The sequence below is a fragment of the Lissotriton vulgaris genome, chromosome 5, assembly GCF_964263255.1.
Source record: "Lissotriton vulgaris chromosome 5, aLisVul1.2, whole genome shotgun sequence".
NCBI lineage: Eukaryota > Metazoa > Chordata > Amphibia > Caudata > Salamandridae > Lissotriton > Lissotriton vulgaris.
In genome coordinates, this window is record NC_141693.1 from 1,572,807,858 (window position 1) to 1,572,825,809 (window position 17,952).

General features: G+C 45.8%; 1 protein-coding gene across 2 annotated transcripts in view; it reads left to right on the forward strand.

The window, feature by feature from the left end:
• The first annotated feature begins 604 nt into the window (after positions 1 to 604).
• Positions 605 to 17,952, forward strand: part of REM2 (RRAD and GEM like GTPase 2) — a 191,468-nt gene continuing 174,120 nt past the window's right edge. The window contains exon 1 of one of the 2 annotated variants that reach the window (XM_086923657.1): positions 605 to 1,626. In XM_086923657.1, the coding sequence (XP_086779783.1) occupies positions 1,604 to 1,626 (23 nt within the window). In that variant the 5' untranslated portion in view covers positions 605 to 1,603. Of the gene's footprint in view, positions 1,627 to 1,876; positions 2,161 to 17,952 lie in introns of those variants that run through there. The other variant, XM_086923658.1, reaches the window with a different exon arrangement.

Here is a 17,952-nt window from a genome sequence, read left to right on the forward strand (position 1 = left end):
TTAAGTTGGGAGGCGCATATGGCAGAGATACAGGGGTGAGAATAAAGAAGAGAGGGGTCGAAAGAGAAAGCAGCAAAACAGAGAAGATGGGAGCTTGGGGTGGGGGCGAGGTGAAGAGAAGACGTGAGAGGAAAGAAAGGGCAAAGGAGACATAGCCCCCCAAGAACTGTGGTGAGGGGCCCCTGAGCCTGTCCTAGCTCACATAGAGGGCTGAACGTGGGGCCTGCATTGCTCCGGGGAGCGCCCGTGAATGACTGCAGAGAGACGGAAGAGAAGCGCTACATAGAGAGAAGGGAGGCGGGGCGGGAGGTCGGTGCCTGGTTGGGCTAAACCTGGGCATGCAGCGGATGCCAGGCCTACCAGGGCGAGAGGGGGTCTCCCCAACAGGGGATTCCCAGCGGCATCGCCCCCTCATTATCATATATGACATCCCCGCGGAGGCGGGAACTTCTTTCCCCCATACCCAAGTGGGGGCGCAGCGAGCTCAGACAGCAGCTCACGAGTCGGATTGCGGGGCGCCTCTCGTCGCACCCCAAAGGCTCCCAAGCCTCGCGCCGAACCAGATCGCAGCTCCCTGGAGGTGCGGGCAGAAAGACGACGCAAGCACCGCGCAGCCACAGCGCCCCGAGCAGGCACCTTCAAAGTGTGAGGGAAGAGCGAGGGCTCTGAACACGCCGGTCTGAAGGAGGCAGCGATCTGTCACCAGGCGCTATCTACCGCCCTCGGACTGATGGAAGAAAAGACCCGCGTGCTTTGGTATAGAGAGGAGCGGATGTCTGTCTGTCCATCGCCAGCATATGAAACTGTTCAGCGTGGCCGCAGTCACAAGCTGACGCTTTAAAAAGAATTGCGTAATGTGTGAGGGCAGAAAATGGGCAGCGCGCGCTAGAGTCGAGGAGGGCTCAGTCCGCGCATCACTATAGCGCCCACTTGATTAATTAAGTGCCGGGTGGTTTTCAACCCTCAACCAAACTGTCAGATAGACACACACAAGTATAAATACTTGCAGAACGGACACAGATACACATACACAGCACAAAGGCGGCCGCGTGCAGCAACAGGTGCCAGACCAGGGAGACGCCGCTCACTATACCAGACATAGATAGAGTGACAGCAGAAACAAGCACTCGGGCAAAGGAGAGCGGCAGGGCTCACAGGCGGTGCACCTCGAACCTGCAGGCTCATCCCGAGTGACCTCAGCTTGGATTGGAGACACTCGGCGCATCGTCGGTGTGCACAAGGCAGAGGCGCCTGGAGGCTCAGATTGTTTTAGGACTCGTGGCGCTACCTACAGAGAAAGCGACCGCACAAGAGAAGACGTGAGGTCTGCAGTGGGAAGAAACTCGGTCGAGGGAACAGCCAGTGCGTCCGCAGACCTGCAAATCTTCGTCCTGGACTGTAGCACAAGAGGGCAGACAACAGAAAGACACCGGGTGGAAGCGGACAGGTCGCTAGGGCGGCGCTTCTACACGATCTGCTACGGGTGGCGCCTTGAAGCCGCTGTCCAGCCTAGTGGTATCTCGACACCGCCAAAACCTGCGGTGCCCACCCCTTACCACCCTCTACTGGCGGTGTCTCAACACCACCCACCGACATCGGAGACATGGAGGCGAAATTGGCTAATAGGTATGGAGGGGGCGGGGCGGGGCGCAGTGGGTTGGGAGTGGCGGTCTTTACATGCTCTGTAATTAAAATGGGTCTATCCCAGAATTATGCTCGAAGGAATTCAGAAACGTTGTGAATTGATTAATATATTGCTCTAAAAAAAGAGGGGGATTTTTTTCGGGGGTGGGGTCTGTTCTCTTAAGTGTGCATGCCTTCCTCTCCAACCCTTGCTTTCCTCTCACAACGAAGGTCGGACTGGCCATACTGCCAACTGACATTTCCCAGTAGGTTGCGGACTAAGGGCTGCTTTCAGAGCAGGGAGGAAAGACGTCCCTTCCAGAGCCTTTGCCTGACTGAGGCCTCTGGCACTGCACGGTTGATTTAAGTTTCCGGTCCGGCTGCTTACAAGTTACACATCATTCTTCCCAGGTGCCTTAGGTTTATTGGTTCGATTGAGAGGGGTCGGCTTCTCAGCTCAGGAAGCGCAGCGGTCTGTCGCTTCAAATCCCAGGGCAGGACACCGCGCGCTCTCCTTCAAGATGCTGCTTGTAGCCGGTGAGCATGAATGCCTCGGGTGGGCCCTGCGATGTCGAGGCGGGGGGGGCTGGCCTGACCGTTAGTGGAACCCCCCCAGACCATTCTAACGCTGCTCCAAGGGGCTAACGCCCAAGATAATACACTGCGTCTGCAGCGTTCAAAAGCAACATTTATCAATTTAAAGTGGATGGGGTAGGGCAGGTTAAATGAATTTATCCCGGTAAACGGATTATTCAAAGACTGTTCTTCCTGCTCAATGTTTTTTTTCACTTTAATTTATAATGGCGAAGATTTTTTTCACTTTAATTTATAATGGCGAAGATTTCGACGGATGTGTTTAATTTAGAGCATGTGTATGAGCCTTTCGTCCCCTTGGCATGGTCTCAACGGCCGGCCCAGGCCTCAACCCCTCACTAGGTCAGTTGCATCCAATTTATCAGACAGCACTAATCCCATAATCTGGCCGTGTCATTTCAATTGGAGGTGAGGGGCACGCAGGGATTATCTACTCCTAAACCGAATTAGCGAATCTGCTGAGGATAGCTCCGTGGGTTCAGGTGCGTGCTACACAGATCTGTCTGGAACCAAAAGACCACGGGTTTGAATGCGGAGCGCGCCATCTGCTGAATGAGAATGAGATGTGTGCAAACTCCGCAGGTTATGGGGTGGGAACCCGGTCTGTCAAACTTTTGACAATTATAAAATTAGCGGTGCCGGTCTGCAGGTTGCACGGGCAATTCTTAAGTAGGACGTTTATCGGCGCCGAGCTCTTACCAGTATAGTTCTCGGGCCCAGCAGAGGCCGTCTCCCTAAAGAGGAAAGAAAGTGACTCAGCCCAGATTAGCGAGTCTGAGGTCAGGCGAGGGGTCGTGCGCAAGCCGGGTTAGAGTAATAGTGGGCGGAGTATTCGTAATTGAATCGGATGAGATCACACGGTGAGTCTGCAAAGTAAGAGCTGGGCTCCAGGAGGAGGCGGGATTCAGCTCTGTGCCGTCAACTGTAGATTCTCGACTCTCTCCGAGTTCTGAAAACATTAGACGGATCCCAGAAGGTAAATGTAGTCCTTTTGTAATTCTTCTAGGATTGCTAGATTGGTTTTATAGCTAAAACTGAAGGAAATAGACTCCCAACGAACCGGCACAAGCTAAAAAAGATGACCACCGCACCTAATCGGGGTGAGTTGACAGCATGACTCTAGCAGCAGACCCACGAGTTCCGGTGGAGCTGCGCTTGTTGCAGTACGATAGGTAAAGCGCTTGATACCCTGTGTCCTGGCCCAGGGAGGAGGCGCCTGCCACACTTTGCACAGCTGTGTTTTGCAGGCTCCACAGGTGGCCTGGCGGATCCCTCCAACCCTAAGCTTCACTTAGTGGATTGATAGCACCCCCTTTTCCTATGTTCCTAGCTAGCTGTGGCGTACACCCTCCGGCCTCCACCCCTGTACAGCGCCACTTTGCATTGCCACTAGATTTGCGTTATCTAACCACACCCGCAGACACCGTGCTTGCTTCAGACGCGTGTGCTGCTCGCAGGCGCCATGCGTGGAATGCCAGCAGTCTCCACCTTGCATTCGTCAGTGCGACTATCAGAATCTCTTATTAGACCTTGCATTTTCCTGGATATTTTATGTTTGCAGCAGACTCGACTTGCCGCTCTTTTTGCTCCCGTTTGTTTCTGAATATACTTAATACGTCACCCCTTTCCTCCTCAGCCCCGTCCTTTCACTCTCCTACGTACTTCCGATCACCTTCTCCACCACGCACGCATCCCACCCCTCACCTGTAAGCACTTTTCATTTGGTGCTGTCAGTGTTTGGACAGCAGCGCTTTCTCGCGCCCTCCCTGCAGACCCGCTACTACTGGTGCCTGTGCGGAGACGCCCACGACACACCAGCCTCAGCCCGAACTTCTCCCGGCATAAACCACCACCCTCAATGCGGACCCGCCCGATACCTGGAGGCCACTCGGGTCAACAATACGAACCGAGCAAGAATCCTGTATGTCGCGTCGAAAAATACAGAAACATTTGGAAACCGCAATAAGTAATTGCTGAGAAATTGGTCAATGATTTTGCCTGTACATCTGCTAAGGATATGAAGATAGGGGCAAGTTTTATAGTCTTTTTACAGTTATTGTTATCAGGTGTTTTGGCCAATTAAAATGTAGCAATGTGCACGGATATGTAAAAGTTATGTCCAGGAATGGAAACATGGTGCCCGGTGACATGGAGCCATCTGGTCTCCCTAAACACGGGGACCCCGAAAGCCAGATTTGGAGGGGACCCACATGCAGTCCTTATTAATGTGGATCAGCTATCCCAGACCTTGACTTCAAAGGTCCTACATTGTTTTAATGGTGACTCGGTGCACCACCAACATTTAATAACAGACTGTACGATCTGCAACTACCGATGAACAATAATGGACGCTCCTTGGCCCCTGAACAGTGTTAACACCTTTACTCAATCCTGTTCTTTTCGCCAACAGCATGCTGGGATTTTTTTTTATCCCAGAAGCTGATGACTAGAGTCGCTGCCTGTGTCAAACAGGACATGTGCCCATTCGTTTGTGAAGCCCCTCTCATGTGCCCGTGCAAGTGATCTACGGTGTTTTCCGGTTTATTCCTAAAACGCGCCAGCTGGAGGGGAAACTTCTCGGTTTCCTCGACGCCTTCTGCTAGGCCGCGACCTCTCCCTCGCTGCTTGGGCTGTGTTGCGAACAGACAGCATCTTGTAGCCAGCGCGGTTGCCATGGTGACCGCTTCGGCTGCCGAAAAAGAAGAATGTTCTTGTGATTGGGATCCAAGCGCTGTAAGGGGGGAACTCGGTATAATGGCGGCCTGACGGGGCCTGTCACCAGCCTTATGAGCATTTCAGTCCGTCAAATCGCAAGCTGGCGCCGTCGGAGGCTGAGGGGACGTGCACGCTGCTAGCCTGTCTCGGAAGGCCCGGTGGAGTTGTCAGGCTGGTGCCTGCAAAATACCAGTGCTCGCAGTGGCGGCTCCTCTGTTAAGGCGGAGGAGAGTCGCCCCACTGCTTAAAAGGTAAAATAACAACATAATAACATCTTTATTATCATTTTACTTTCCCTATTGCACTCAGTGGTGGGGCGGAGCTGGCCAGAGCATGGAAGGGGTGCTGTGCACTCTCAAAGCGCGCATGAACTATTTGGCCGGCCCTCTTGAGCCGACCAAACAGTTAATGCACACTTTGCATATCGGGAACATGCACAGGCTCCCTGTTGCAGTGATTGGCTCAAGGGAGCCTGTCTGCCTAGGTGCTTCCTGCTGCCGCTGGCTGAAACAGGAAGATTACAAGGATGGAGGAGAGGTGGTAGCCGGCCGCAAAAGATAAGTCCTTTTTGATTTATTTATTTATTGCAATCCCACCACTCGTGTCCGGTGGCAGCCACTACTGCTTTCAAGTGAAGCCGGAGCCTCTTAGTAGAAAGCTGGATAGGGGAGAGTGGTGCAGCACGGCTCCAATAATTCTTCATAACCCATCACCTTAACCCACGGAGCTATTCACTAATTTCTCACAAATGGGCCCGTAACTTCTACCATTCATTCACACATTTATTCTGCTCCGAGGATTCAGTGAAGACCAAAAGGAGAGCCGCAGGGCTATAGCGGATTGCCTAAACTAAATATTTATACATTATTTACACCTGCAGTTTTAATTCTAATACCATGGTTTTCTCTGAAGGAAAGATTTAAAACACCCCACTATTCATTTTCGATGTAACTAAAGGACCACAAGACCTGCTTAATTCTCCATCTATTTAATTTTTATTTAGAAATTTAATTTCCTAGCAGGATCTCTGTTTTACTTGAAATAATAATTCAGTTATGCATTAATAATCCTGAAGGAAAAGTTAAATTAAAAAAACATTCATTTATTAGCATGACAGTTTAGGAAAATAAGTCCAAAGTATATTACCCAGATGTAGAGACGCAGACATAAGCACAAAAATAGTTCCCAAAGAAACACCTCCCTATCTCTCTCGATGTTCCCCTCTCATAGGACTTTGCACCCATTCAAAAGTTAAAGTTTAGAAACATTTTAAAGTCACTGCGCCATAAGAAAAATTGCGCAGACCAACAGCATCTCGGGGTGCAAAGATTAAATCGAAAAGCAAGCTCCCTTCAAAGTCCCAAATGTCCTCTTTTGTACCCTTTTTCACTAACTTATCTACCTAAACTCATAACTCTTATGTCCTAGAATGTCAGTGATTGGTCAATTTAGAGTTGGATGAGCATCACCTCATCGCTTTACTGTTCAATTTATGCGTAGTCATCATTATAATAAAAAAAAAGTGGTGCCATTGTTCAAATTATACTTCCTTCGAAGTGTCCTTTAAATTGTTATTCGGTGCCCTATTCCCACGAGTCATCTTGCTGACTTCAATAAACTTGGCATATACTCCATGTAGCAGCCCATGCTGTCCTTGACCCATACTGCTCAGGCACAGGCAGCTCGCGCTTCCAGTCGGCGCATTCGTACTTAGACCGCCACCTCGGAGTCACAGTCCGCTTTCATTTTCTTTTGATCACATAGGCCTCAATTTAGGAACTATTATTGAAACAAACACAAATAAACGTAAATTTACTAAATAAAGCCTTTCTGTTTACCTCCCCCTTTCTAATAATATCCCAGTTAGTATTTACCTAGCTTTAAGCAACATACATGCGTGAATTTACTTGCCAATCATCATGATTTATGCCACAAATAAAAAGACAAAAAGAACATTCATGCAATTTTCAATTAGATTTTAACAAATGTGCACCCTTTATGACACGATATACGACAAATTAGTAAATTATGCTTGGCAATTTCATGCAAATTAATATCCCACGTGTATTTGTGTGTGTGCATTCTATTCTATGTTGGCTAATTTCAATACAACACGTTTAGTTCATATTATTGTTATGGAAAGTTACTTTCACAAGGGGTATACAAAAATTTTTGTTTCCAACTTGCTCCATCAACTGCTATAGTCTGGGGTCTGGCTGGGCATTAAGGAATACTCTTTTGGAGCAGCTAGAATGCATATATGCCAACTGGCACTATCTTCATTATGACACTTTAGTCAGTCGTGGCTTTTTTGTCAATGTCACTTTCTATGCTTCATTTTTAGGTCTCACCTAGGCAGCGCATGTGCTTTCTCTTGAGACCTGCTGTATCTACTGTATGTGCTTTCAGCACGCCCATCCGTTCTCTTTCGTTCCTTATTTATTTTTAGAGTTTTATTTTTAGAGTTTTATATAGTGCGAACTTGACCCAAATGTATTGGAGTGCTTTACATGGATGACAAAATTAACGTTACCCAGGTTACATATAGGGTAAGCACAATTACATGTGATAAGCATAGAGACTTGATCAGTTATAGTTGTTGGATGCATACCTATTTATCCACAAATTATCCATATTTGTCCTCATCCTCCAAGAATGAGTTCATACTGGAAGAAATGCCTTGCCCACGTGACACTTGAGTTAACAACAACAGCATAATGTGGGGCAACATTACACCCCACTTCCAGTCGCACTGCTTGATTGCACATGTTCAGCGCCAACTTGTACATTCTGCCATTTTACTCCTTGTATGCATATCATTCTACCAATGCCCTTCAGGGGTAACTATAAATAACAATTTAACATTATCTTATTCATTATTATGCATTTTACACACTCAATCAATTATTGTTATAATGCATCTTGCATAATCAATCTTAATGGTACAATGCTGAATTTCATGTGTCTGTTACTGTAATTGATTGAGTATGACACTATGTTATAAGCATAGAGACATAGCAGTTTCGTGCATAAGCAGAAACACTAGCAGTTTCATGATTTACATATGAAGTGGATACAATTATATATTTTAAGTACAAATAGATTGCAATAGTGTGTACCGGAGGAGTACGATGGACAGCAGGAAATGCGAATGAAGATTTCTGAGGTAGTTGCAGTAGGATGTGTCGACTTAAGGTAGCAGTGTAGGTATATGCAACAGTGATGACATGACATGAGAGAAGAAAAGCATATAGGCGTAGTATTGCGTAATACACACATATATGGCAACAGTGTTTAGCAGAAGTATATGATACAGTGAGAAATGCGGGCATTCTAGTTGAGGTGGTTACGGTAGGGTGTGTAGACTATGGTACCAGTGTAAGTATAGGCTAGCAGTGATTGAGGTAAAGTGAGAAAAAGGCCTATAGACATAGCATAACATGATACGTAGATACTTGACATAAAGTGAGCAAAATAAAACATATAGGCATAGCATAACCTATATGTATGTAATAACGATGGATAGCCAGTGTTGGTGTGAATTATCATGAGCATGGAGTTGAATGGCATGGAAAACCATTGTAAACTACCAGTATACTGATGTACCACTGTGTACACCGGAAACACCAGAGTACAACAATTGGAGTGTACTACCAAAATACCAGTGTGGAGCATCCGTGAAGCCAAGCGGCATGCTGATGTGGGATCGAGGGAGGCAGCAACTGATCCTACAGATGTCCATGAGCCCCTGCAGCTAGCCCGACCCCGCAACCCGACCTGCCAACAGGGCTTCTGCTGCACAGGGGAGGCAGGCCAGGCTGTCTTCTACGTACCCTGGGTATATCATGGTTAGTTAGTAGACAATTCTTCAATTGTCATGCAAAGTCTCTAGGACTCTAGGGTTCACTGTGTGGTTACAGGCGCAGCACATCAATGATATGTTAAGTGTCATTTGTATAGCACCTAATCACCAATGGTATCTAAGCGCTTGTGTGTGAGATACAACCTAACCCCAACTATTACCCGTCACAATACCCATTCTGTCAGAACTCATCTTGCCCAAAGGCCTGCATAAACAAGAATTTTTAGTTTCTTTCTGAATGGGAGGAGAGGCGCTTACCCACACACACTTTCCGGCAGCTTATTCTACAACTGGGGAATCAGCCAGTAAAGCTGAGAGAGAGTCTCCATTCACTCTTCATGTAGTTTTTTTTATGATGGCACAGACCTGCTAAATACACTAGGCAACCTTCTCGTTTATCACATGGCTCTGCACCGTCATAAGGGAGGCATAGTAATCCGTGCTTATCAGCAGCGGACCAGTCGAGCGCCATGGCAGGCTGATGGCAGATGTGAGCAGCCAGGCTCTTCTCACAACAACATGGCCACCCCACTCTCATTGTCCCCACTCCGGCATGTCACAACTATCTAGGAGATCAGCGGCAGAGAGCATTTGCCATCACAGTTAGTTCTGACTCTAAATCCTGTTCATCCGATGGGGAGCGAGGTGTGAAGGGACAGCAGGAAAGCAGGGTTGGATTGGGATTAAAAATCGGCCCGGGCACGCATAAAAAATTCGGCCCACATTTGCATAATGCCTTACCTCAAATCACTGCTTAAACGTAATTTTACATAAAAGGGGGGGGAATTAAAAAAAAAAATGCACGCATCAGTTTACACTAGTGAAACACACCTGAAAACAAGTGAGGCCACTTCTGCTCAGGCCCCCTGCCCCGCTCAGTATGCCTACATTAATGGGAGGCCCAGCGAGAGAAAAGGGGTGACCCCTCTACCTGTTGCTGCTATACGGGAGGTAATGAGGGCCCATCTCCCTCCAGAAAGGCCACTCAGACACCCACTGGGCCGCTGGCGGTATAGTCGAAACAGAGACACCGCTCAAATCAGCCCCCAGGCTGCTCAAAAGCAGCCCTCAGGTGGAACTCGGTTCCCGGCCCTTCGGACATTGCCCGAATGCCCCAGTTACCAATCCGACGCTGCAAGAAAGGTGGTAATCCGCAGGCAGACAGCGGAAGAGGGTGGCGGTGGGCTATTTGGGCAACAACCTGGCCGCCCCACTTTTTCCATGCCCCCCCCCCCCCCCCCGTGGCAAGATGCAGGAGATCGGGAGAGGCTATGTCCATAAGCCCCTGAGGTTAGTCTCGGCACGGGTTCATGATCCCCCAAGGGGGAACGGTGTGTATCGGGGCAGCAGTACTGGCCGCCGAGTGCGGGCACCCAGCAGGATTTACGCAGAACAACTAACCTTAGCCCGGATACATCTTCTCACGTTCCTTTCTGTTTACTGTTCTTTGCTGCACGTTCTTCTCACATGAGTTGCAGGGTCATTACCTACTGATCCTGAAGGGCAGTAGCTTAATGGCTGGGCTTCTTTCTCGAGATTTAGGCGATAAAGTGAACCCTAGCCCAGTGAGCCCCTGGCGGGATCTCCTTAAAAGTCTGCCATCTGAAATGCCTTTGTTTTCGTTGGTGAATAGTTTACATTTGTCCCTCCTTTTGCTGTTTTGGTCACGCTCTGGAGGCGGGCCCTGTTACATGGATCACTTCAAAATCTGCCTTATGTGGTAGTTTTGGCTTACTACTTTTTCTTTTGCCTGATCTTGTTTTTGTTTTCTGAACGCGCTCAGTCGAGGGCTGCAAATCCTGTCCTTATTTTGTTTTCTACTTGCTTTGGCTTCATGAGCACTTTTTCATCTGGAAGTTGTGTTATTTTTCATCCTATATCATTTTTGTTTTAATTAGCTCATATGTCCAAACTTTAAGTAATATACTAACTTAATGGAAGTGTAGTTTGAGAAGATGACTGACCGTAGGATCAACCTATTTACATTGTGCTTTTGACAGGGTGAATATTTGGATACGATTACAAGAGGTAAACATGCTGTTATTGTTCTGTTTTAAGTAATTGGAAGCAGCTTTAGTTGCGCTCTTTTAACTTTTGATGCTTTCTTTCACGTTTCAATCGTTGGTGAAATTATAACATTTTCAAGGGTGCCTCCTTGTGCTCTCTAAACGGGGCATGTAATGTGAGGTTACTTAATATATCCTGCTGCAGGTAGACAGTGCAACACCACCTCAGTATTAGTCAGCAACACTTCAGCACTACCTGCGTATCACTCAGCAGCACCTGAGCACAGTAGCGGCCCGTGGTGGGAGTGCTGCCGCGCGCTGACGTTGGGGAGGGGCAGGATTGGGGGTAGTAAACTACAGATTGCGGACGAATAGAGGTAAGTAAACATAAATAAAATTAATTTCATTGCACACGCTGCATCGCATTTGGCGATGCAGCGCGCAACGAAATTCGTTTTATTTATTCATATGTTTACTTACCTTTAATCGTCTGTAATCCGTAGTTTACTAACCCCACCTCAAAACTATGCCCCTCCTCCACACCACGTCAGCGCCCGGCAGCACCCTCACCACAGGCCGCAACTGCATCAGCACCACTCGGCCCCAGCTCAGCACTTTAGCGCAGCACCACCACCTCACCACAAGTGCAGTACCACCAACTCACTACCAGCGCAGCACCACCACCTCTTTATCACTCAGTACCACCTCAACATCACTCAATACCACCACAGCACCACCTTCGCATCAGTGCACCACCACCAACTCCGCACCAGCTCAGCCCCATCACCTCAGCACCGGTGCAGCATCGCCACAGCACCGGTGCAGCATCGCCACAGCACCGGTGCAGCATCCCCACAGCACCGGTGCAGCATCGCCACAGCACCGGTGCAGCATCGCCACAGCACCGGTGCAGCATCGCCACAGCACCGGTGCAGCATCACCACAGCACCGGTGCAGCATCACCTCGGCACCGGTGCAGCAGCACCAGCGCAGCACTCACTCTGCATCTGTCAGCACCACCTGAGCACCAGCACAGCACCACCAAAGCATCACTCAGCAGCACCTCCCCACAACCACACCACCACTGCATCAGCAGAGCACCACCTCGGCCACAGCACCACCTGAGCACCAACCACATCAGCACAGCACCCTTTCAGCATTACTACCTCAGCACCACCTCCACATCAGCGCAGGATCAGCACAGCATCACCTCAGAACAGCACTAACTCAGAATCACTCACCACCTGAGCTCACCACAGCATCAACACAGCATCACTCCGCACCAGCACAGAAACCACCTGAGCATCACCACAGTACCAATATTGATTCTCCCAGTGTGTGTTAGTCCGCTGCTCCTGTTATAATTGAGTTACTATTTGCCAACTTCCACTCTCTCATTGTTCACATCCTCCCACCTTCAATAACAAACAAAAAAAGCTAAAACAAAACAGCCTTAGAACAGACAAGAAGTTGCCAGCATTGCAAGGACCAAAAAACTAGAAGACATTTTTGATGATGATTTTTTTAATAGTCGTTCAGTTGTATATCAATTCTTCTTGGTTTATTTTACGGTAAGAAGCCTTCTTATGACACTTTTTTATTAAAAACGTTTCAACATGCTGCACAGCAGTCACAATGATCCACAACATAGCTTAAAGACATTGGCTAAGCCAATACCTCTGTTTAAAGGTGACACCTATTGGCTATGCCAATGCTTGTTTGTTTTAGCCAGCATTTCCAATATTTAAATTAAAACATGTCTCACAATAGTATGTGATGTTATCTAATAACGTAATATAGAATCTGAACACCATATTCCCAAACCAGTATTACTACATGAGATTAAACAATCTTCCTTACAATGAATAATTAATACTTTCAACTAAAGATCAGGGGAAAATAATATTTATTTTCCATCTTCTTATAAATCCTCTCTTGCTAAACCTTGCACGGTAGCGGGCATAACATAACATTGCTGAAGATGTTGCCATTAATATATTACATAATTATATCAATAAGGTAATTGCAGAACACCCCAAACTTTATATCAGTCCTATGGAGATTTGATCATCTCTAACTACTTGATTTTGAGACAGGTGTTGAATAAATATTCTAGTATGTGTTGCATAATGGAAATATCATCTTGGTAACTTTTAGGGACACTTTTTTTGTTCAATTCACAGATGTTCTGAGATTTTCTTCTAATAACTATATACAAATTCACTGAAAAACAAACAATAAAGTGGAGATGTACTTAAGGAATGTAGTAGCGTTTAAAAAAAACCTTAGAAATTCACTGAGCAGGCACTACCATTTAAAAAAAACAATAAAACGCAGAAATTGACCATTAATATGTAAATAACATCAGTATATTTTTGCCCCACCATAGATTTCGGATGTCATCAATGATATATGTGAGGTCATAAGCCGCGCATCACGGCGATGCAAGTTCTACTCATCTTGTATATGTGTAACTAGCACATTTCTCATTTTGTTGTTGTTTTTTTTTTCTTTTCAATCCTGGTTTTTAAATGGTAATGCGTTTTTGATGGATTTATAAGGTTAGAACTCCACATTAACCTTTGTTTTTGTCAGTGACTTTGTTATTTTCTTTTTACTAAAAGCAATATAGTTTTACAATAACTTTGCGTCACTCGCACCCCATTTTTAAAATTAGTTTTTGGTCCCAAGGGAACACATGGGGACAAACCTGAGGATTTGTTTTGCAGGACTATGGGACCGTCCTAAAATGGCGACCACAATGTTTTTCTTCATATTAAGACCGCCAATCACACCACGCAAACGCACCAATCAAATTGTGCGTTTTGCCGTTTGTTTCCTGCCGGAGTCTCGCAGCAACAGCTATATCTATACATTTTAAACCTCCATTTCTATAAAATGGCTCAATAGAATTACACCTATTCACAAAAAGCGCACCTTCTGGATAATTATCTGTCTGCCAAATGTGGTGTGCTTCGGGTCCGCTGTTTTTTTCTGTATTGTTGTCTAATATTTCCTTCTGGAAAATGCTTGGGGGGTGCCACCCCTACCTCCTTTTCCCTTTCTTTTTTTTTTCCCCTGCCCTCGCTCCCCCAACTTAATCACTCCAGAACTTTTGCAGGAAGGAGCTGAGGTGATGATCTTTGTGAAGATTTGCCAAACAGCTCCAGTTATTAGCTAAACAAAAAATGCTCTTCCTATAGAAACTCTGACTCCTGTATAACTACACACTGGCTGGTGGCCCCCACTTTGAAATATGTAAATGATTTTGTAATAAGTGCAAGTTTTCTGATTGGATATGAATCAGGATTACTCAAAAGTTTACCGTATACAGATATTAGGACGAAGGCAGTGTTTCTTAACAAGGTCCCGAATTTCCAAAGTCACATGGTTACACCAGCATACATTCCACAAGCTGCTCATATCCTTGGTGTTATGCTCTTTCATACGAAAGAGAGCGTTTGTTTGCAGACATACAAAACACAAAAGTAGAATGTATTGAGTAAAATTAAACGCACCAAAAAGAAATTAGTAATTGGTTGCAAAAAGATGTTAGAAACTGCTTAATGCAAGTAAAATGGGGGGGGGGGGGGGGGGGGAATGGTGCAGCTCAAAATGTGTAGAAGCATACAGTGCGAGTCTGTCTTGTAGTAAGCTGGCTCAGTATGCAGTGTACACCCATGGTGAGGCACTGTGCACTGACCCCAGGCAACCCTAAGTGATAGTGTGTAGGCCCCTGAAAACCAAAGCTCCCAAGGTGTAGCTGTAGCGAGCAGGTTAAGGCTTACCCTGGAAGGGTGTAAGGCAGTTGCAAGTACCACTATAGTTGGACAGTAGGCTTTTCACACAACAAAGAACCACACCTGGTTAGAAGAAAAATACTTCATATTTATTACTACAAACTAGACATGAATTTCGTATATCTCCTACCTGGGCTTCTCGATTTACACAAAGAATAATAGGAAAACGGGTAAGTGGCATAGGAAAACGCATAGGGCTGCACGGGGGGGGGGGTGCAAAACCATGTACTAAAATAGTAGCATTCTGAATGATTACCAAAACAAGACTAGTACCCAAGGTTGGAGGACCCCAGGGGAAGCAAGGAACCACCCACAGTGAGTAGCCAGGGAACCCAACTTCCAGAAGATGTTGGGACGAATCTAAGGACCCACCCTCAGGGAAGCCCTTAAGTAACCCTAAAAAGGGGAAGGACATCTTCTCTAGTGACCCACTTATGAGTGGGCCAGGGATGCTACTCAGATGTCCTAGCCAATCAGGTGCTCCCTGGGGCCAAGATTCAACATGACGGAATCAAGTGGCCATATGGAGGAGCTCTGGGGCTATTCCCTAAGGAGGAGCTGGGCAGGGGGTTGTCACACCCCTGTCCTTTGTGTAGTTGTGCACCAGAGCGGGAGCCAAGGGCTCTGAACTGGACAAAACTGGGTTACGGAAATGTGCCCTTCAATGCAGTCTGGTGGTGCTATAAAGCGCCCCACCCTACCTAATTCCAAAGGAGAGGTGCTCACACCTCTCCTTTGCAGAGCATCCATTGTTCAACTTCCCTTGCCCGAGTGAAGCTAATCAGCAGGGGGCAGAGCACTGTGCAGGGCCGACAGCAGAGTGGGCTGACAGTCAGACCCTGTAAGGCTACACGGGTAGGTTTGGGGGTGGGGGGTACTCTAAGGGGTCCCAGGACATGGTATCATGCAACTAACATTGGAATTAGTGTAGTTGCATACCTCCAGACATGACCAGGTTTTGGGAAGCCATTATGTCATTAGACCACTCGACTTGCCAGTGTCCACTACATACCTTATAATTGATGTCTGTCTGTCACTTAAAGTCCAGAAAATGGAATCCCAGGTTTGTACGGGCAGCTCTGCTGTTGGGGATGACTTATAGGTTTAAGTGCAGTGACTGAGATAAAAGGGAAACCTATCTGAAGTGAAGGGTGCATGCGCCCTTTCATGCAGACTGCGATGGCAGCTCTGCAGACAGTTTGCAGTCAAAACACAGAGACCAAGCAAAAATTGGGTGTATCTATGCCACAAAGATCCTACAGGTATTTCCTATAATTACCTATATCATGGAAAAAATATAACTTCTGCCATAAATCTCTCCTTTCGTCTGATCACGTAAAAAAATGCCAAAAGTAGGAAGAGGCAGTTTAAACCACACCTGTAATTCTGTTCTGTGACCTGCCTTTAACCTTCGCTGAGTGCTCAGGAAAGAGGCATTATGATGTCAGCACTCCACTGTAATAACTTAATTCAGTTTAAAAGCTATGTAATTTCTCTACTGCGTTTGACGCCTGTTATAAGGAATTTAGAGACCTACTTTTTTACAATGATTGCAGGCTCCCATATATTATAAAAAGAATAGCAGCATCATTAACTTGTTTGTTCTGTCAATAAATGGCGCCAGTTGAGCCTGAAGAAGGTTGTAGACTCAGTTGAAACATATTTCCACTTTTCATTCTATTGCATACAACAGTGGGGATAGCTACATATCTTGTGCTATTTAGCATAGGCTTTTTGACCATAGTTGACCAATATATCATTGCCTCTTTTCTTTATTTCTTTGTGTTTGAGCTGCATTTTTAACTGTGCTTTGGATTCTCAAAGCGCTTCAATAGCATTCAGTCACATTTTGTATTTACAAATCATATAATCAGTGGATCCTTGTGCTCATATGCCAGTTGCCATGTGAGTTAGTTGTACTACCAAATATCATAAAATGTTATTAGATTTACAGGATGGTGGATACATTTTCTGTCTATTTTCCCAGCCTCATTTGCATGATAATTGCCTGATTTATTATTTTTTTTAAATGTGTGTCATTGACTCAGGTCAAGTCTTTGTTCTCTTCAGTTTTCTCTCTTCTTTGTCGCCTCAGTTTTTTTCTCTTTTGTAATCTATGTACTTTTCTTTTTGCTTCTTGTGTCTCATATTTATTTCTATTCTTTCTTCTTTATTTTCACATTTATGCACCTTTTTCATACATTTTTCCCTATCTATCTGCCTATGAGCGTATTAGAGGTGAATCCTCAAGTACATCCTCCCATATAAATACAGCACAAGAAGACTACTTGAAGATAATAAAGTCACCAATGTTGCTTATCAGTTCAGACTTCTTTGCAGGGGGAAGGTCATCAAAAAGTCCTCCTGCCTTTAATGTATCAAGACATGTTTCATCATTTGACGACTTCTCACACTGGGGTATGAACAATGCCACTCCGACCGACTCAACTGAGGGTAAAATAATTTCCCTTAGAGTTCTAATAAATTTGTTTTCAGGAAATTTACTTGGGTGTGGTTTCAGGTGAAAATAAGAACATACCTACCTAGTGGTATACTCTAAGGCAGGGGTCTCCAAACCGGTCCTGGAGGGCCGGATCCATGCCAGCTTTTTTGGATATCCTCATTGAGATACATGTAGTAATTAAAAAAATCTGGCATGGATCCGGCCCTGCAGGACCGGTTTGAAGACCCCTGCTCTAAGGTTTCCTTTATTTTGTGAGTACCTCTTGTATTGTTAAAAACCTAAAATGTGGTCATATGGTGAAATCCAATGAGTCCCCTGACTAACAAAAATCCTTGAATTACCAATATGCTTCGACTCTTTACCAGCCTAATACGGTCTGAGGCCTTTAGGGTATAAGGACTTCTTAACTGTGGTATCCAATTAAACCATGGGGCAAAAAAAGTAATAATGAAAACCCTACCGGTCACTCTTTTGGAGAGTTAAAACCTAAAATCACAAAATATAAGGGAACTACATAAGTATGGGTGATCCCCCATCTTCAGTCTAACCATATCTCCTGCTAGACGCGATAATATTTTATCTCAAAATATAGTAGTGCACCACTTAATCCTAAAAGTGAGGTTTTCTTTTTCCTAGTTTCCTTATCAGTTACCAGTTATTGGTTTTGGTTCCTCCCTTCTGGAATCTTCGTCACTTAATTACATCTCTGTACTTTTTCGTTCAAATTGACACTTGTTGTTAGTCACCTTTGGCCTCAAACGGCAGGTCCATCTTTTGTGGATTATAATGAGCTTTACATTGCATACACTAGGGATACAGTAAAAGAGTGGAATTCTCGGCCTGTGTTTCTGAAAAAAAATCCGAAATGGGATTTCCCAACTCTGTAAA